At 43.0% G+C, this 21,388-nt stretch overlaps 1 protein-coding gene across 11 annotated transcripts in view; it reads left to right on the forward strand.

Moving 5' to 3' along the window:
* Positions 1-21,388, forward strand: part of HDAC4 (histone deacetylase 4) — a 1,159,747-nt gene that overhangs the window by 1,019,627 nt on the left and 118,732 nt on the right. For all 11 annotated transcript variants that reach the window (XM_069225509.1, XM_069225507.1, XM_069225510.1 and 8 more), the window contains one exon: positions 9,030-9,127. In XM_069225509.1, coding sequence (XP_069081610.1) covers positions 9,030-9,127 — 98 coding nt within the window. The remainder of the gene's footprint in view (positions 1-9,029; positions 9,128-21,388) is intronic.

Consider the following 21,388-nt stretch of genomic DNA (forward strand, 5'->3'; position numbering starts at 1 on the left):
GCCTTTCCATCCATACCGCTTCTGCTCAGAGTTCTCAAGAAGATCAGGAACAACCGGGCCCAAGTAATTCTTGTAGCTCTGAACTTGGCATAGAGAGTCTGGTATCCCGAGCTTTTGAAAATGAGCATTGATCCTGCGATCAGACTGCCCCTTTGGGAGGATCTTATGTCGCAGCAGCAGGGTAGGGTCCTCCACCCAAACCTGTCAAATCTACACCTTCATGTGTGGAGAAGGAGCGATGACAGTTGACAGCCTTCGACTTTCCTTCCAAAGTCTGTAATGTTATTCTGGCAACCAGGCATTCCTACACCAAAACGGTCTGCTGTTGGCAAAAATTCGTAAAAGTTTGTACAGATAATTCTATAGATCCTCTTTCTGCTTCTCTATCTGACGTTCTTCTTTTCATTCTGTATCTTGCTCAACAGAGTTCTGCCCTGGGCTCTCTCAAGGGCTATCTGTCTGCTCTTTCCTCCTTTCTGCAGCTGCTTGACTTGACTAGGGCTTGTAGATCTGTTTTCAACTTCGCACTTCCTTATGCCTCAGTGGAACTTACACCTGGTTGTTACATTCCTGATGTGAGCTTCTTTTGAGCCACTTCATGATTGTCCCCTGTGGCAGGTTTTCTCGTGGCTGTAACTTCTGCCCGGAGGGTGAATGAGCTCGAGGATTTGTCATTCAAACCTCCATATTTCACAGTGATTCCTGATAAAGTGGTGCGATGCACCTGTGCCTCTTTCCTTCCAAAGGTGGTGACCCCATTTCATTTGGGACAGACTGTCACCTTGTTAACCTTCTTTGCTCCTTCTAAGGAAGAGGAGCGACTCCACCAGCTGGACCCAAAAAGAGAAGTCATTCTACCTTGTACAAAAGAGTTCTGGGTGGACAACCAACTTTTTGTGGCATATGTGGGAGCAATGAAAGGCTGGGCAATACAGAAACTTCACACTGGGTCGTTCTCTGTATGAAAATCTGCTATGCGCTGGCCAAACAGCAGCCTCTGAGGGCTTGAGGGCCCTTTCCAACAGCAGTAAAGCTGCACCCATGGCATTGGCATGTGGTTTTCGAGTCCTGGATATTTGTCAGGCAGCCATGTGGGCATCACTGCACGTTGGCAAAACATTACTGCCTAGACAATCAGGTCTACAGAGACCAGCATTTCTCCTGTTCGGTCCTGCAGGACTTCCTAGTTAGGAAAATGTGTCCACAGCCCACCACCAGGATGGTATGGCTTGGTTATCTATTCAACGATTAGAAGTCTGCATCTAGAAGTGTCTATCTGATGAACAAGTTACTTACCTTCGGTAACATATTATCTGGTGGAAACTATATCTAGCTGCAGATTCCTTACACCCACCCTTGCCTCTCCGTTCTGCTGACTCATTTGCTAGGGTCAGGGTGAATACCTTTCAGGGCCCTAGTTTGGAGACACAATCATCAGTTCATTTCATTGCTCTGCGCAACTTACAGTCGTGAAAAAAGTGACTGATGTTCGAGCACCTGGGTGGCAGTTATAGGTTTCCAGGATGTCACATCAGGTGCGGACGACAGCACCGGAAACCGAATTAAGCCTCCCGACAGCACACGCAGGGTTACTTCTCAAGCAAAGGTTTCCAGATCCACTCTGGGAAATTCAATGGTAAGGAATCTGCAGCTATACTGAAGGTAAGTAACTTGTTTGTTGAAGTTGGGAAGACAAGCAAAGGGCTTGATTTTTGTTGGTGCTGCCGTGAGTGGGAGGCAAATCGTAATATTATATTTTAGCTATATTTCAGGGTGTTTGTATGTCGTGACCAAATGTTATTGATTCAAATTGGATATGTCTTGATCGTTTGCAGTATGTTGATGTTTAACTGTACCAAGCTGTGGTGTCCACTGAAATGTTCAAAGTAGGTCAGGGTGTGGTGAATCATTGGTCAGCTCCATGTTATTGCTTCAATAGATAGTCCAACAGTACGGATCTTTCTCTTTGGTGATTATCGTGGTTTTTAGGTATCGCCTACAGACTGCCTTTAGCTATCTGTTTGAAAAAGACCTCTTGTGAACCATACCAAAAACTTAAATTGGTCTTTGTGCCAGCCCACTTCTTACTATTGGTTGTCTTGTTGCTTGTTTGCTTATTCAATGGCTTACTGTCTGCTTATTATGTTTGTCCCTCCCATGACTCATCCCTTTGATTGGCTGACTTGTATCTTCCCACCTGTCACATTCATGGAAATACTTTTTTCTTTTTCATTCCCCTATCTTTGAGCGTGCATGGTTTTGATTTCTCTCTTTTGTGCTGCTTCCTTCTTCCTCTCAAATACCTGCCCCACTGTGCATTGCACCTCACCCAGCTTGTCTGTAAAAGCACAGCTACAATTATAGTTTTTGCCGGGGAATGACCAAGCCTAATGGAATTATGTGACAGGAGAAGGGCAAATTATGAACCTGGATTGAGTAAATTATGCAGCAAGAAAAGGAAAATGGTGTGGCATAATGCCGCACATTCTTCATAGTGTTATTTCATTATTTTGTCATTTTTAAGCTTGCTAATACCTGTTTGGGTAATTGTTGCACTTCATTAGTACTCGTTTAGCCCGTAAATATAGCAATAAGCAGCAAAAAGGTGACCAGTCCAACTTTGCTAAAGGGCCTTCCACTGTGCTACATCACGTGTTGCTACATTTGTAGTAACTTTGAACCGTTTGAGGTAGAAACAGTTTTTTTATTTAAAATCTGCATATTATGCAGCAGATGATGGATTATGTGGCAAATGTGACAAATCTATAATTATATGGAAAATGCAACGGCCACACAATTGCATAACTCCAGTGGGCCTAGGTATGACTAAAGTGTAGACTTTAAGGATTGTTTTTGTTTTATCTCCTGAATTATGCATTCTGTACATGATTTGGCACACAAAGGCATTTATAATTCTGAGGGAGGGGAAGGATGTTGCACTTGCTAAACTGGCATTGGAGGCAGAAGATGTAGGTAGCATAACTGAAAAGAAAATGCTTCTTCTTCTGGAGGCCCTTAAGTCTTCCCCGTAGGCTTCACAGAGGACTAAATAGCTAAAGTATTTATTTTAGTGCTGAGTCCTGTGGGAAGTACATTAGGCCTTTACAAGCAATTATAACACTGCCTTATTCTTTATTGCTGAGTCAAAATTATTTGAAAAATATAACGTTCCATTTATAAAGAATAAAAACACTGAATTATGTGCAGTTTGCCACTACATTAAGAATATTTACTTTTCCTTCTGTATTTTGAAATTATTTTTTCTTTCATATTAAAGAAAAACAGGTCTATGACTAGCCAAAAGCTTTGTACTCATATTATAAAGGCAAGATCTATGGCTTTGCCAATGCTTGTGTACCATTTTGGGATCAGCCGTCTCTATGCTGTGACTAGACGTCTGCTGTTGTGGATTCATTTTGGATATGTCTTGATGTTTTAAGGTACCACTGTTTGGTCTATCAACGGACTCACTTGAGATAAAGGAAACAAACCATAGGTCTTGACCTTATTACTGCTGTGACAGTATTTTAGCCAGCATGAGTATTTAGCTTTAGTGATATTTTGTTTTTCTATGCCAGAATGGGATGCTAGCTGGCATGCTTGAATTTGTGTCAAAGGAATCTTGTAGTAGACCAGCCTTTTGCTTGTATTGAGATGGAAAGTCGCAGGCATGACAGTTGTATTGCGGATGTTGTTCAACTACTTCTTCCATCAAAACAGTTTTATTTAGTTTTGCTGAAGGCTTTGTCACTTTGTATGCGGTTCCTCCTTCCACAACTGTAGCTGCTTTAATCTTTTAGGCTTACTGCATCAGCCTCTTTAAAAACGTACCTTGGCATTTAGATCTATATTATGGAACAATCCTTGTTTACTTTAATGAACATAGTAAACAATTCCAGACACTCAAGGGAAGCAATTTACTGTGTTGGTCAGTCTGAATCAGGAAGCAGAGCAGTTGGAGTGTTGAGCAAAAGAAGCATGTCAAAATGTTGCTCTTTGAGGCAAATAGAGCCTTTCTCAAAATGTCCTTTTCCAACTCCCTACACTGGGACAGAGCCTCAACATATTTTCTCAACACTATAATCAGTGGCGTTTTCGACTTCTGAAGGTTATACAGTTCCTAAGGCCAGACAATTCCACTTGGCTCACAAGGCAGCCATCAAAAGATGATGGATTTGTTATTAAACTGAAACCCTTGTTTTCTCCATCTTTGAGTGAAGATTTGGACAATATTAAAATGGAATTTTGACTTCTAAATCCTTATGTCCCATCCCAACCGTTTGTACTATGCCGGTGGCTTAATAAAACCTCGCTGGTCTTTAAAGCTAGAAGGTTTGCAAAAGAAAACAATTGTTTTCTAACAATAAATTTTAATTTTTGTGTCATTGGCTGCAAGAAAAGAATGGATCTTTAGGCCAAGGATTTCACTAATAAATTGGTTTGACTCCTGGGGTGCAGGATAAGTGTTCATCCCCTGTGGAGGAAGAATCCTTTCTTTCCACTATATGGGGGTCTCTTATCACTCCAAACCAGTGGGCCTTAAAAGTAACAACAGTCATACTCTCCTTCTGCATTCAGTCCCACTCACCTCTCTACCAGATATTCAACATCAGCATGGCCCCAGACAGAAGGGACACGGCAACCCTCATTCTCAGCCCTCTCTGCAGCATTTAACACGATTTCACATCATATCCTCGTCCGGGGTCTGCATGCGATTGGCATCTCTGCGCTGGGTCTGTTCTTTCTTAAGGGATAGAACACAAGATTTCAGTATGGCACCTTACTCCTTAGAAACCTGTAAACTTATCTACGGAGTTCCTCAAGGTTTATCGCACACCCTAAACCTTTTCAATTTATTTGTGTTCCCCCTCCTCTCCTACTGTGACAACACACAACTTATAATATCCCTCTCGGACAAGACCACCAACCCAAGGAACAAGTTCACCAACTGCATGTCCTAAGTGACTAACTGGATGTAAGCCAACTGTCTTAAATTCAACACCGACAAGACAGATGTAGTGATCTTTCGGCAAGAGCATTTTGCCATGGGACTCCACCTGGTGACCGGACAAACTCAGACTCACACCCATGCCAGGAAACTTGAAATAATCATTCACATGAAACTGGACATGACCTCAAAGTCAATACATTTAAGGTATCCTGCTCCCACACTATGGAGAAGTTGACGAAGATCTTCAAATGGCTCCAAAGCAATACCAGAAACACTACCACTCATGCCTTAATCACTAGCAAGTTGGATTATGGGAACACCCTCTAAGCTGGGGTCACCAAGCAACTCACCAGAAGACTACGAACTATCTGTAACTCACCAGTCAGACTCATCTTCAACCTCCCACACAAAACTCACATCACACTTCACCTCAGAGAGGTCCACCGGCTCCCAATACAAAAAGATGCTAATTTCAAACTCCTCAGACACACATTCAAGACACCTCCACTCCACTCTGCAAAACTCCTGCTTGCGTGCATCACATGTATGCACAGAACCAGACCAGGAGGAGTTCATTTGTTCTCTTACATCGCGCCTAAAGCGTGGAATGACGTCCCACGCAACATCAGAGCCACATTCTCTCTTCTCGAATTCAACAAGAAGCTGAAGACCTGGCTTTTCAATTAACCCACCTACTGTAGGCATTGCTTGGAACACACACCTTCTGAGAGCCAAGATACCTTCACAAGTGATAGTGTTCTTTAAAGATACACATAACATATATAAAATACATTTCTGGCCGTTTGATGGGTCAAAATCCACTTCTCAGACATTCCTTAGGCAAGATTCTGATATTGAGGGTGCTCTGTAGTTTTACTCCAAATGGCGTTTCCCCAAGAACACCTGGGCATCGCACAAATATTAGCCAAGTCTGTCCACACAGTGACTTGGACAAATTCTGAAGGTGAAGTAGCTGCAAGCTTTTAAGGAGACCATGTATCTCCAAGATCTCTTGTTTAACATTACCATCCAGGAAGAGCATTGACTGTATCTAAGGTCCACCATGTGGGATCAATAATAAATTTGCAGTGACATACTCTTTGTGCTCAACTAAGCCTCAGAAATGTTGACAAAGGAACTCTCCATGCCTCATATCTTTGTCTTCAGTGAACACATTTGTATCTGGATGTCTCTAGTCAAAGTATACTCTACGTAGGAAACCTATCAAGGGCTCCAGTTAACATGCAGTTAGTTCCTTCTCATTCAGCCAGATGAAATTTCAGCTGATTCCTTGACACAGGTTACCAATCATATATGCCCTGTTAAGGTACCTCTTTCAGCATGGCCTTTAAGCCCAAGAAAAAGTGACAACCTTGTATGAGACAATTCACTGTTACAGTTCTTGGGTAATAATATGCCTGGTGGTTCCAGGGGCTACTAGGCCTCATGTTTGCTTGTTACTGAATTATTTTTCCTTACTAAAGGATCTGCATTTGAAGCTTTCAGTACTTAGACCGCTATGAAAACAGACTTCTCTCAGTAGCACTGCCATCCCCTGCAAATCTAGAGTCCAGGGTCATTTTTCTCATGCTCAAATCTTTTCTATCTTTTCTTTAGAGATCTTTGTTAATATGCTAAGGGACTTACAGCTGCTATAGCCAAAGACCTATACTGACACTTTTTGTTAGTTAGCTATTCATCTATGGTACCATTGTGAGATTCTAGCTCTTCCTGTCTGTCTCATAGAAAATAAGTGTTAAAGTGCTCTGCTGTGCTCCTCTCGAATAGAAAATGAACTTCATGGGAATATTTATGGTCCCTCTTACCATAATGTGTACTGCCAGACAAAATGCCATAAGAATTAAATGCCTTAGATTTTGATTCTCATTACTAAGTCAGGAATGTAGGCTTGCATGACTAAATTATATATAGGATCTTCTATTATTCATTTGATTTATGGATGGATTTGTGTGTACACAACCTTTCAGCCATAGATGCATATTTTAACAGATTGGGTGATTCCTTTCGATCTTGACCTAGCCATCGATCTATGATGATGTGTCGACCTCCTTAAAGTTCTCGACGGCATCCGGTGAGAGAGCCTTGTCAATGGGCTCCTCAACGCTGATGAAGGTCTGTGGGATGACGGTGTTGTCATTGATGTCGCTTCCTGTAGTCTTGACGTTGATCTGCGGCGCTTCTTTGACGTCGACCCATGTGTAGACGACAAACAGGTCGGCGCTGTAACTCCGGGACCGACTACGTTTTTCAGCCTTTTATTTTATTTTACTGGAATGACCTATAGAGGATGATAACAGAGCCCTGGTAGAGGTCTGAGCCTCTCCTCGCCCTGAGGTCCCACCTGCAGCTTGAGTCTTCTGTTTTCACCGCTCCTCTGCACCCTGAAGGCAAATCCTCTCCCTGTCGTGAATTGTGCGTCTTGAAAAGGTTTTACAAATTAGGCAAGTGTCAGGAACTTGAGTGTCTGGAAGACAGAGAATACATACTCAGTGAGGATCTGTCTTGGCCTTTTTTCTCCCACAGTCTGGGCACTTAATGAAAAGAGATGGCATTTTTTAGGTGAAAAGCCACAAATTCCTGCCAGAAAGTGACAGAAAAAGGTAGAGAGATGCCAAAGACGTCGAGTTAATGTGTTGTCAGTAAATTTCAGAAGTGAATTTTCTAGAGAAAAGCCAAAAATTGACCGAGCTCAATGCTCCAGGGTCCTGTCAGCAGGAGCCAGAAAAAAGAACTAAATCAACTGTCTCTAGCTGAGCATGATGGGGTAATGGTGGTTTCTGGGTTATTTTATGCACAGTCTCTATTGGCTGCTGTGTCCTACTCTCCATCTCTGTCATAAAAAAAGGGCCTGTGAGATAGATTTATTCTGTTTACTAAGTAATCTCACATTATAATGTACTGGCCCTTTTTTGACTTCATGAGCCTTCGGCCAGGGTAGCCTATGTAAATAGGCTGCATTATTTGTCTTCAAGTGTCTTTTCAGGCCTTCCTGAAGAAAGGCGAACGTTTCCACTTAAGAAGATATATATTGTAAAGAAGAGCTCCGGGGTCACTGCGCGTGGGCGGAATATTCAGTGCTTATGACTTATCATGGAAATTCCCCTACAAGAGGACTGGAGTTACTGTTAAGAAACTGTTCCTTCATCTGCATCTCCCGGTCTTCATTCTGTTTTGAACGCCCATAGCTTTTTGCTGCCACAAAATTGTTCTATGTTAACTAAGCAAATTGCAGTGAGGGAGTCAGTTATCAGTTATGCAGCTACTGCTTTAAGGAGGCTGAAGGATGCCGTTGCTTCTTCAGAAATCTTTTTTTGTGCAACATCTTAAGACTACAGCATGCGTCTCTGTGAAAACACTTTTGAGGAATACTATTGTATAGTTTCTAATGCCTGGATTTGTAGTAATTTTGTTAAGGAACTCCTGCCTGCAGAACCCCCCTCAGATATATAGGCAATGGCACTGAGGCTATGGACCAAATGAGAGACGTATGTGACACTAAAAATTTACAGCTGGATTACAAAATATCTGAAGCCTTCAATCATCATTTCATAATGCTTGTTTTCATTCTATTCCTTCAGTAAATGGTGCCTCTCGCATGCTATTTGGTGAGCCCTGTTTTTCATCTTGTTTACAAAAAAAGACATAGCTGACCTTTGTTAGATGGAAGTAAAAGCTCTCTCAAAGCACCCTTGATGGAGTGTCAGATGGCAGTGTAACACTTAGTTGGAGCACAAAGGGTCATATAGAGAAAATAGCAGAATTGGTGTGAACACAATGTCTTGTTGTGACTCATCTTGGCATGCTAGTTATTTATGTGACATATTACTCCTGCTTCCCAGTCTGTTTATGTAGTAGGTGTGAAATATAGACACAAGAAGAGATGGTTGCTGCTCTGATCTGTCGATCTGATCTATTGATAAAGTTTTTCTTCAGAGCCAAGTGAAATGTGTAAAGAAGATGAGTGCTATTGTTACATAATTAAAGCAGCCTCAAAGGCAGAGACAGGGTAGAATGCCTCTGGTTATGCCTTTCTAATGCCAACTCTGTTTCTTTGTAGGTTGGCACCGGTGCTGGCGTTGGCTTCAATGTAAATATGGCATTTACTGGTGGTCTGGATCCTCCCATGGAAGATGCAGACTATTTAACTGCTTTCAGGTAAGGACCACTTTTGTTCACTGTGTTATTTCTTCCCTATTTTCTTCATTGAACTGTGGTATTTAATTCCAACCTTTATCCTTTCTGTTCTATCCTCTACCTATTGAGAAATTTTAATTCCCTTTTCACTTAATTTCCATGTTGATAAAATCTCCTTCTGTGTCTGCTAAAACATAATTCTTGGTCCCTGATCTTTTAACTTCATTGGGGTTATTTCTTAGTGTATTATCCCTACTTCATCTCCTTATCTGCTTCCCTTTAGGCAAGACTCAGCTGTATTTTGCTGTCTAATCTTTCTTCCCCATTAAGCACCGCTGACCCCTTCTTATGCCCCTACCTGCTCCACCTACCTATTGGGCAGTACATTATTCATAATGTGATCCTCACTGAACACCTCTACTAAGGAGCGAAATTCTGGAACACTAAAACATCTCTGGATTAGTTGACAAAGATGTGGTAGCAAAGCAGTTGCTACTTTGCAATGTGACCTCAGTTGTACCATGGCACAAATCAGTTGCAGCTCAAAGACACCATCCGCAGGGAGCCCCAAGTAGTCCTATATTATTAATATGCATGAGGAAGTACTCCTTTGCAACTAATTGCGAATGCCGGTGAATATAGGAATAGAGGCCTTCTTTACTGTATAGATCTTTGCAAAAGGGCTGCTTTTTTCCTCACAGTCTGTCCCCTAAATGACACCCAGACTAAGATACAAAAAAATAAATAGACTCAGTATGTATCACTAAGACATGTCTTAAAGATTGGAAAATGACCACTCTTTTTCACACTCTTCCCCCTCACCCCCCACCCCCAAAAAAAACACCCATCCCCTATTCCAGGTTACTCTGAGCTACGTTCTAATCGTCCTTTGGTCGTCTGGGTGTACAACACAACATTTCCTAACGGATGTGAAAAAAGTGTTCAGTTTTATTAAGGACACTGAGGCAAATAGTAGGCTTTTTCTCCCTAATTTTTTGTCCAGCAGCCAAAGTAGTAACTGTAAACGTAACCACATTTCCCATGAAGAGTATGGAAAAACTGTACTCCATAACATCCAGTGACAATTTATAGCAGTATTTGCAATTCTTCCTCTTCTGTCTTTCTTCCTGCAACCTCAGCTATCATCCATAGCATGTTCTCATTCTTGTTTCTGCTCTGTACCTGTTTCTGAAAAGATTCTGTATTACATCCTTGTCTCCAATGTAAGTCATAAAATAAAATCATCAAGCATTTTGTTATACAATCAAATGACTAAAATATATTCACCACACAATAACAACATGTCTTCTCTGTGAAAATGTAAATACTCAAACAAGCCGTACTTTTCCTTAAGTTCTTTGGACTGCATCATGTATACCAGTTATGAACCCGCTGGGTCTTGCCTCTTTGTCCTTGGTAAAACAGAAAACCTTTCTTCATGTTTGCAAGGACATTTTATAATCTGTGTCAGAACTGGATGTCAGAATTATGCTAGTTTAAAGCTTACTTATTACTAATGAATCCTCCTCTGCCACTGGATTGAAGTATACATTTTTGCAACTAGAATCTGATGACCAGTCACTTACCTTCATATTATCTTCCAGGCAAGCTCCCACCATTTGGTGGACCCTTTTGCCCTCCTGGCTTAATATGCTTCGAATTTTGAGATATAAATACTTTTTGCATTTCCAATCTTATCCACCTCACTTTGGTGGGGACAGACACCACCTTGAAGTGCTTCGTAATGGCAGTAAGCTGATAGTTTACCCCAGAGGTCTGAATTCCTTTGCCATACCCGCTTAAGCTTTCAGCATTCTTGACACACACAGTTTATGGGATTTTTGCCGTTTAGGTAAGAAACTATTTTTGTATTTGTGCGTCTCAAAATTGAGAATATTACACCATCCTGAATAAACATCTTGGTTGTGAGATCCATAGCCCGTATGTTTGAGACTGTGTTGTAGGATACCAAACAGTGAACCATTGCCAACTTATCTGATAATTCCTCCTTGGATAAACTTTAATTTGGTTGCCATGAGGAAAATGTATTCAATACTTGATTGATATCCCAGAGGTAGCCTAAGCACTCTCTATAATCTGCAAACCATGGTTGGTCACCAACATCCACATCACCCATCAATAGCATGCCCTTCTGAAATTGCTGATAGGAAGTATTTACTCCTCCAGAGACCACCTGTGATAAGAAACTCAAGACATGGACAAGGTCCGACGCTATGAAATCCAGAACCCATTCCACACACCAACATGCCCAGTGTCTCCAAGCCGACTTGTACCCTTTGATAATTCTGCAAGTCCAGACTATCCTGATAAGATCCTCAGCTTGTTGTGAAAGCCCATGGATCATCCAATGTTCCATGTAACCCTCCATGCCATAAGTTGCAGCAATCCCTCCGTCACCAAGAGGTGATACTCTCTCTGCACCTCCATCACTTTGTTCTGAAGGTGTAGGAGAATGGTTGGTTAGTCACAGTAATTTCCTCCAGATTTGGGAGCCACAGTTTGATTTTCAAATCTGGGTGACTGGGACCAGGTTTGCTACCTGCTGCGTAGCTTGAGCTACCATCCTCACGATCATGGCAAATGGGGAATAGGTCTCTGATGTGCTGTCTTGCAGAACCTCATTTGGCACTGCTACTGCCAGATCTAGTTTGCAGTATCTTGGTAAGTTGGTGGTCAGGTCTGGAAGAAAATGGGCCCGTATGGCACGGGCCCCATCTCTCCACGAGTCCTTGGAACATTGCTGGATGCAATGTCCATGCACTGACATCTTGAAAGTGTCTTGATTGACAATCTGCTGATGTATTCTGATGTCCTGGCTGGCATTCTGTTGTCACTGCCACATGTTTGTCCGGGCAAAAATGGCAGAAGTCTTTGACCATCTCTGAAAGTTACCTTGATTGGGATCCTGCCAAAAGATATATGTAACATATCGCAGAGGTGCTGCCCATCTTCAGTGGATGCTAACATTTCACCATGGCCTTTGTCCAGCATTTGACTACAAATTATCCTGCCAGTTGTGCCAGCTAATGTGTGTTAACTTACCTCTTCTGACCACCTTCCTCTGATACACATCCCTACATCTGGTCCCTCAGCTTAATCTGCAGGCATCTGACTGTATGAAGAGATCCAGCATTGATCCAAAAATAAGCCTGCTGTTCCACACTTTTCATATGCTGAAGCCACCACTGTATATCCTCTCGGGCTTCACTCATAAGGGTCACTAATTCTTAGTACTTAAGTCGACTTCTCAGATGGGAAGCTTTCACATGTTGCATAGATCCTTAATGTAAAGGTTCAGGGAATATGGCCTGTATGGACAATGCCAGGAGCCCTGCCAACCGAGATACTCAACCAAGTAATGTCTTGGGCTTCAGCAAGGCTTGCCTCAACTCCTTAATTATACTCATCAATTTTCCATTCAGTAATTTTAAAATGGTCTAAGTTGATTACACCACCGATCTCAGAAATGGTATGGCCTGTCTTGGTGTTAGTTCTGATTTCTCTTGATTTATTAAAACTCCCAAATTTTGTAGAAGTAAGTTAGGTATCTGTAAATGTTTCAAGAAGTGTTGTGAACGTTGATCAGGATTTTGTTGAGTTACACTATCAATCTCACACCCTTCATGCATAAAAAATTGATTAGCAGTTTCTTAACCTTTTAAAGCACCAATGAAGAAGGTTTGTGCTGTTAAATTCATATATCCTGTGTCTCTGCAGAAACCTGAGGCCGTGTTGACAAATAGGAATTGTCAAGAATGTGTTCTTTAAATTCTGACACACCTCCAGTCTCCTCGCCTGAGAATGTTCCGAATAGGTGAATCCCCTCAATTTTTAAACCTAGGAAGACCTTGTTGCACTCCCTCAGCTGGTCACAGCCCCTCTACCCCCTTGTCCTTCTTTTGGACCATGAAAGTGTTGCTGATGAAGCCTCTGGGATATCCACCCCGGGTACACTGACCCCTTCTGTTCCCTTGCAGCTGCAGATCTGCAGTTGGAAGCCCCTGATAGTTTTTAGAACTCATGGGGTGTAGAATTTAATAAAATATCTACTTGTCCATGAGATAGGCTGCTTCTTAAGTCTACTTTTCTTATAAAAAAATAAATCTACTTGTCCCTTTAGTGCCATGTTGTGCAGCAACAAATTATGGGCAGCAATCTCATTATGTAGGAGCTCTGATAATAGCCTCTCTGATTATGCCAGTGCTAATACTATAATAGGGCTTGAATACTTGAAATTGCAATCCCTGTTATAGCAATTTCCTTATTTTACCACCTTTCTGCAGATTTATATACAGGGGCTGCAGAAAAACATTAAGCAATAGTTCTAAAACAGGAATGCCTCTGAGTCTGCAAACCTACTAACCTGCATATTTTAAGGATTTTCATCAGCTCTTCTGTAATTTTTCCCATGCTGTGAAAGGTTGGAAATGTACTCCTGATAACAGTAGAAGTTACTCCACTATTGGAACTTTCATAGATTCACATGCTTGAATATTCCCAGTCATCAAGATGGGAGTCCCTGGTGTAATACAAAAGCTTTGACCAAATGTACATATATATAAATGTATATACAGGATATGTATTAGGCCCTTGGCTTAGTAGCATATCGCAGTCCTTATGCAGGCGTAATGATGGGAATCACCGGTTGTGGAACATTCGCAGGCATTGGTGAAAAACGTTGTCTATAGTTTGGCAACATAGCTTGGAGATCTGATACCAGACCAGAAGGCAATGACACTAGGCCGTGTTGCTGGTTAAGAGGCGGCTGTTCGTAATAGTTATCTTAATATGAATTGTCATCAGAATATTCTTGACATTTAACCATAACTGAGAAAGTTTCCACTACTGGAGAACCTTAGTTACAGGTAAGTAACTTAATTCTTCTTCCAGGGTGGGGGGAAAAGTGGTTGAAGGGAAAGTGAACTTGTAAACGCTCAATAGATTTGTACATGAGCAAATCCACACATGCATATTTGCTTGTGCTAAAATACAGTTTGCAAGTATTTTCTAGGAGTACGATTTCTTGGTGTACTTCAAGTTCATGTGAATTCATGAAAGCAACTAATTCAAAGACAGATACCATGGGTGTACTTTTGTGACTTTAAGAATTGGGACCCTAGCCAGGTCTGGTGTTAACTAAGACATTTTGTTTTTATTAAACTTCTGTTTCTCTCTTTATCGTCTGGCTTTTCTTTGAGTGATCACATTCTGCTCTTCCAAAAGGAGCATATTTGGCACTCAAAATAGTTTTGTCCAGTGCCAGGAACTACTGTGGCAATCAGTGGCATAACAAAAGTGGAGGGGGCCCCCCTGCAAAGTACGTGGAGGGGGCCCCCTTCCGGACTCAGGGCAGGTGCTGTGCTGAGGGTGGGCCATGTAGGGGCTGCGGTGCCATATGTTATGTCGCTGGTGGCAATGTGTACTTTTTGAGACCAAAAAACAGTTTTTGCTTTTTGCCAGTGTTAGTTACAATGGTGAGGGCATGGCAGCTCCGAAAACAATAAAGTGTTAGAAAAACCATGTCAAAACAAGACAAGCAGTGACGATACCGAAAGACTCTCAACAAATGTCAGATCAGTTGGCTTTGCCGATGCTTGTTTATTTTTGTGCTTCCTATAATCTTGATGAGAATGGTTACACTGATATTACATTAGGAATATTTTTTGGGAACTACTAGCATGCATAAACACATTTGACTAAATGATGCTTTAAAGAAATAGCACCTAAAGTTTCATAGTAGCTAAACGTTTTTTATCCTACTTGCATTTTTGTCTGAACATTTTATTTTGAAAGCAAAGAATCATCACTCTTGCTTGCAAGCTTCTACAAACATTTGCCTCTAATCAGGAAGCATTCTGGAAGTATCATAGTTAGCCTCAAATTGTTAAACTTTTCAAACGTGTGTACACTTTTTTTTATTGGAAACGCTGTCAGTAGTTCCAATAAACTATTAAACGTTTATTTACAGCGCTCACCCTAATAATAAAGGCTTTTCATTAATGAACCATAAATATAAGTTTGAACAGCATTAACATATGGACACACATATTATCACAACTGCAGTTTCCTTCTCTGTAAACTGGCAGCCAAGGTGTTTGTGCTGTAGGAGGTTGGGCCTACTTGTCCCAAGACAAAATAAGCATGAAAACTTGTTGCCCTTGACCCCCAACAATATGTCTTGGGCGTCGGGCTATGGGACGTCTAAATCCCTGATTGTTGCTCAGCTCCTGCCACCTCTGCACAAATAGTGCTAGCCTTCCCCTACCCTTATGTGAGAAGAAGGGATCAAACTTCAGCGTGGCTTTCACCTTAGTGGTTGCTCCCCCGAAGCAGCCTTTGAAGCTGTGGCCTCTGCCTGCAGCTGGAGATGGGAAGGAACCTTCAAAGCGGTAGTAATCCTGCCATTGTCCATGTCCTCTTCGAAGACCTTGTTTGGGGAAGACTCCAGCAGAGCGCACTCATCCTCAGCCAGCCCCTTCAAAAACATTTTGATTGAAGATCTTCCTAGGAGAGGTCTGTGCCATATTGTCAGAAATTAAGGTGGACAGTTCCTTTAGGAGGAGTTCTCTCTAAACCACAGGGTCCACCTGTGGTGTGGTTAGATCCATGCGTTTTGGCTGTACCTTGATAAGTGGTGAACTATGTCTCGCTTTAGAGATTGCACAGTTCGCATTATCTAGGTATATTACTGCTTGTTGGGACCAACCTGACAGAATCTCTGATGATATAAACCATCTCTGTATCCAGGAACCTTGGTGATTGGGCCTGCCACATTCAGGCATGTGAGGACCTGTCAACTCTGTTTTTTAGGTCCTTGATGAAGTGTTCCAGGAACGCGACCATCCGACTGTCAATCCCAGGTGTTACGGCCACATTCTCTCCAAAGTTGGATGTGGTACTCCACCCTGAGGGACCCCCAAACTCCTTGTCTCCTTGTCCGGATGCTTCCTAAGTTGGCTGGCCATGTACTGGGCATCCTTGTCAGCCAGCGACCACTCTGACAACCTGAGGTGATAAATGTTTTCCAAGTCAACGTATCCAAATGGGTCTTGCTGACCTTTCTGTTATCCCTTCTATTCAGAGCATGGATGTCATATTCTGTTGGTGTTATAATTATCTTCTGACTCCCCAAGAGATTCCTACTTGTACCCATCGCCATCCGGGATGGAAGTAGAGATCATGACAACCCGGAGCTCCTTTGACATTGTTGCCGGAGGTATCAGTAGTAGGTCCACCCATTCATGCCTTGCCTCACAATGTGGCCTTTTGGGCCAGGGCAGGAAAACTTCTTTGAGCCTAGGAAAGTTTTCTCAAAATGCAAACATTACACAAGGCCAGCACCTTCTCTTTGTATGATATGAATACTTGGTGAATTAACTGGTTATCCGTCCAGCACATTCTGAGCTACATACAGACTTTTATCTCTAAATTCAATTTTGCTCCCCTGATGACACACTGCCCATAGCAATCCTTTTACCCTACTTTGCATCTATTTGTATGTCCACTCAGGCGTATCCCAGGTAAATTGGAGGAAAGGATTAATAACTACTTTTTAAGAAACCTACCCTTGACCCCGTACTCCTGACGACTAGCTGTAGGTGCATTACCCTGGTGCTAACCAAGGTACAAGCAATGGAAAAGCATGTGGCTAACCAATTACATTCCTCTCTTTAGAATAATTCCATACTTGATGATGTACAATCCACTTATAACCTGCCCAATAGCACAGATTCAACTAGATTTGAAGCCACTGATAATCTCCTCAGTGCAGATGCTGACAATGTCATTGCTCTTATATTGATCTATCAGCAGCATTTAACACTGCTCGTCACATTTTTTTACTTTGTCATATCCTTAAAATTGACATCTCCAGCCAGGTAATGACTACAGCCAGCCCCACCATAATGATTCCATGTGGTGTCCCACAAGGCTCTACGCATTCTCCTTATTTTTTCAATATTTGTGCCCATCACCTTGCTGGACTTGTTAGAGATTACTGCCTTTAGTTTTATGCTTATGATGATAACACCCATCTTCTGTGTCTCAGAATTCTGAATGAGATCCATAAACAGTAGAATAGCTCCATGCATATGTAGCATCACCAGAATACCATTGTTTGATACCTTTATAATTAAAACGTATAAGAGGAAACATTTTCTATATATTTCTGTTTACTTGCACTTCAAAGGAATTTCAGTCTGCCAGCTTTCCCATTACTCAGTGCAGGGACAGAGAGTTATTATTAATGTCTTCTTGCAATTTCACGAAAAGTAACTTTCATTGTAGCTTATAACATCGACCAGAAGGGTAAGTGATACTCAAATGAATGTTCAGCCTGAAGCAGCACAGAGGTTGAGGATCCCTGACATTATTCACCCTTTAAAAAACAGATGTCTTTTATGCAATACTGTACAAGCCAAAGAGACAGCATTCTCAGATACCTTCTCCACCCAGGAGAGATACCGACACTAAAGATGTTTATATCATAGACCTCACATCCCCAGCGAGCACCCCATCAAGATTATTTCAGGTGAATATCACAACATTCCTTTGGAGACCCCAGTAGACATAAATATAACCAGTTGTGGAAACACTGCAACTGATGGTTTCTGCTAGCTTGCTTCTTCCTTTGGTGCCACAATTTCTAGTGAAGTCTGTTGAAAAGATTCTTGCACCAGAAACTAGTAAAGCAACTGTTTCCAAGATTGGTATATAAATATAAGCCTGCAAGGAAAGTTCCAACTTTCTTAAAAAGATGATCCTCAAACAGGCACACCTTTTGTGTTTATAATGGAGAATTGTCATCTTCAGGTTGTTTAACATTCATCTCTCAGGGCAGTAAGCAAGCACCTGGACTCTGTTGAAAGATAGGTATTTGGTACAATGGGTTCTGAGGCATACTTCTAACCACAGGTTCCCCACCTTGTGAATATTCCCCAGGTGCCAGATTGGATTGGATTGGATTCCGGGTGCTCTGGCTGTCCGTGGTTCTAACAGGATCCACAGGCGCAATCAAAATTGCAGCACTTGACAAAAAACACACCTGGAGGTGGATCTACGCTCTACCTTCAGAGAGTAGAGGCCTTGGTCCCAGGACTTGGATTCCACAGCTGGAACTTCGCAACCACGTCTGGCAGCTCTGGGTGCAGAGGTAACCTTAGAGCTGCCAGTCACAGGAGGGTCGCGGCAAAGATGTTTTGACACTTGGTCGAAGTCACCTTCTTCAGAATGCAGGATCGCAGCAGTGGGGTTGTTGCCAACGTTGGCCACTATTGCTGGGAGTTACTCTGGATTTGATGATGTCCAAAAAGGGTTGTATACTGGGCTGGCCACAGACAAGCCTTTGCAGCGGCAGAAGTAATCCACAGGTACTTCATTGTTTGTTTGAAGGTCGACAGGAGTGATGTAGTGGCTCGAAACTTGGTGTGAGCCTCACTACAACTCCCACTACAACCAGCAGGGGAAGCAGACTCTTCTCTTGGCGGCAAATAGCTCGGGGGAGCCCTCCAATGCAAGAGAAAGCTGGTAACTGGGTGGGCATCCTCTCACGACGCCACCAGGGTACATGCTAGGTAAACCTGGGCACTAGAATCGTGCTCAGGGGTAAAACACAGGGGATATTGGTGGGACCATCATGGAGCTGGACACCTGGGGTTTATCCAGGTGACATCCCATGTTATCCAATGGACTGCCAGTCACTTGCGGTAGCATTACGTTTTAAATGCTATCACAGGATCATATAAGCTTGTGCATATATGTTCTCACTCAATACACAATGAACCCTGCCTCCTGGGCTAGAGGGGGCTGCCTTCGGGGTGACTGACCTGTGCTATGGGCAAGTGAAGGGACTCTGCCTGCACCTGCTGTGGTCAGAGTCGAACTCAAGCAGGCAAGCTGCTTGTGCAGGCTGACATGGCAGCTCTGCAGGCTTTGCTTTTACTCTGGTCGAGCAGCGTGGCACAATCAGTGCTGCATCCCAGGTGAATCCTTTACTATCCCTGCCATAGGTACCAATGGTACCATTTACTAGGCTCTTACAGGGGTGGTAAAGTCCTTGCTAATTGGGTTTACCAAATCACAGTACAATTTAAAGGAGAGAGCACTGCCACTGAGATCTGAGTAGCAAGCCTCAGTGCACTTTCAGATTAAAAACGACAGCATCAAGCTGCAAAAAGTGGGGGTGACCACCCAAAAAGGGCACTTCACAACACTGTCACTTCCCCAACCAGAACTGACCGTAGTGACAGATGTGCCACTCCTGGGCTCAGGTGGCCATCAGAGAGAGAGGAAGATCAAAAGCATCAGGTCTCCGGCAGAGTCCAGACTCCACATCAACCTGTTGGAGTTCCAGGCGATCAGGGAGCTCTAGGCCCTCAGGCTAGCATTGAAAGCATTTCTTCCATCTCTCAAAAAGAAGGCAGCGCAGGTGTTCATGGACTACACCACCCCATGTGGTACTGCAACAAGCAGAGTGGGGTGGTGTCTGCCCTTTGTCCGGAGGCTCTACACCTCTGTACATGGCTGGAGCAGCAGGGAAAATTCCTGGTGGTTCAATATCTGAATGCCAGAGCAGACAAACTCAACCGACAATGCTTAGTCGATCACGAATGGTGTCTCCATCCAAAGTTGGCGCAAGGTCTCTTCCAGCTGTGGGAAGAGTCTTGGTTAGATCTGTGCACCTCCGCAGAGAACGCCCATTGTCTGCAGTATTGTGTGTAGGCTCTCAATTGCTTGGCAACGCTTTTCGTCTTGAGTGGAACTTAGGTCTCCTGTACTTCTTTCCACCCATAACACTTCTGCCCAGAGTTCTCAAGAAGATCAAGAACGACTGGACCCAAGTCATTTTTGTGGCTCCATACTGGGTTTGGAGAGTCTGATATCCTCTATTCGGCTGCCCCTTAGGGAGGATCGTCTGTTGCAGGTGCAGGGGAGGGTTCTCCACCCAAACCTGTCCAGCCTCTGCCTTCTTGTATGGAGACTGAGCGGCAACAGTTGACAGCTTTTGACCTTCTGCCCGAAGTATGTAATGTAACCTTGGCAGCCAGGCGTCCCGCCACCAAAAGGGTTTACACCTGTTGTTGGAATAAATTTATGCATGGTGCTCAGATACGTCTTTTGAGCCTCTCTCTGAGATACTATTGCTTATCCTTTCTCTTGCCCAGCAGGGCTCTGCTATGGGCACTCTAAAAGGTTATTTATCTGCTATCTCTGTGTTTTTGAGGTTGCCTGATCAACCTTCTTTGTGTAAGTCTGCTATTGTAAATAAGTTATTTAAGGGCCTTACCCATATGTTTCCTCCATCTCCATTTCTCTCAGGCTTCTAACATTAAAAACAGCCTTCTTTGTGGCCATTGCATCTGCCTGCACGGTGAGTGAGCTGCAGGCATTGTCATCTAAGCTGCCCTACCTTTCCTTTTATTCTGACAAAGTGGTGCTAGGCACTGGAGCTTCCTTTTTGCCAAAAGGGGTCATGCTCTTTCATGTAGGCCAATCCATCACCTTGCCTACTTTTTACGTACCCCACATCCTTCTATGGAAGAGGAGAGACTCCTTCGCATGGACCCAAAAAGAGCATTGGCTTTTCTACCTTGATGATACTAAAGAGTTCTGGGTGGATGATCAACTCTGTCAGTTATGTGAGGGTGAAGAAAGGTTGGGCATTGCAGAAGCGAAACATCTCTCAATTGGTCGTACTCTGCATTAAAATCTGCTAAGCACTGGCCAAGAAGCAACCACCTGATGGTTTGCATGCTCATTCTACAAGAGCTACAGCTGTGACCACTGTGTTAGCACAAGGAGTTCCAGTCCATGACATCTGTCAGGTGGTATTGTGGACATCTCTGCAGATGTTTACCAAACACTACTGCCTGGACAGTCAGATCCGTAGGGACCGATGCTTTTCCACTTCGGTGCTGCAGGACTTCCTAGTATGATCTTAGTCTGCAGACCCACCTCTGGGGATGGTATTGCTTAGGTATCTATTCTTAGTTAAGGAATCTGCAACTAGATGTCTCTATTACATGGAAAAGTTCCTTACCTTCAGGAACGCCTTATCTGGTAGAGACAATATCTAGTTGCCGTTTTCTTACCAACCTACCCATCCTCCCCGCTCTATGAACTGACTTCTAGGGACAGGGACTCCCCTTTCAGGGCATTAGTTTTGGCACACCAGTAGTCCGTGTTCTTCATAGCTCTGTGCTCCTGGAATGGAAAGTTGCAAAATGAAACTGACGTCAGAGTGGCAGGGTGGCGCTTATGAAG

The sequence above is a fragment of the Pleurodeles waltl genome, chromosome 3_1 (genome assembly GCF_031143425.1).
Source record: "Pleurodeles waltl isolate 20211129_DDA chromosome 3_1, aPleWal1.hap1.20221129, whole genome shotgun sequence".
Lineage (NCBI taxonomy): Eukaryota > Metazoa > Chordata > Amphibia > Caudata > Salamandridae > Pleurodeles > Pleurodeles waltl.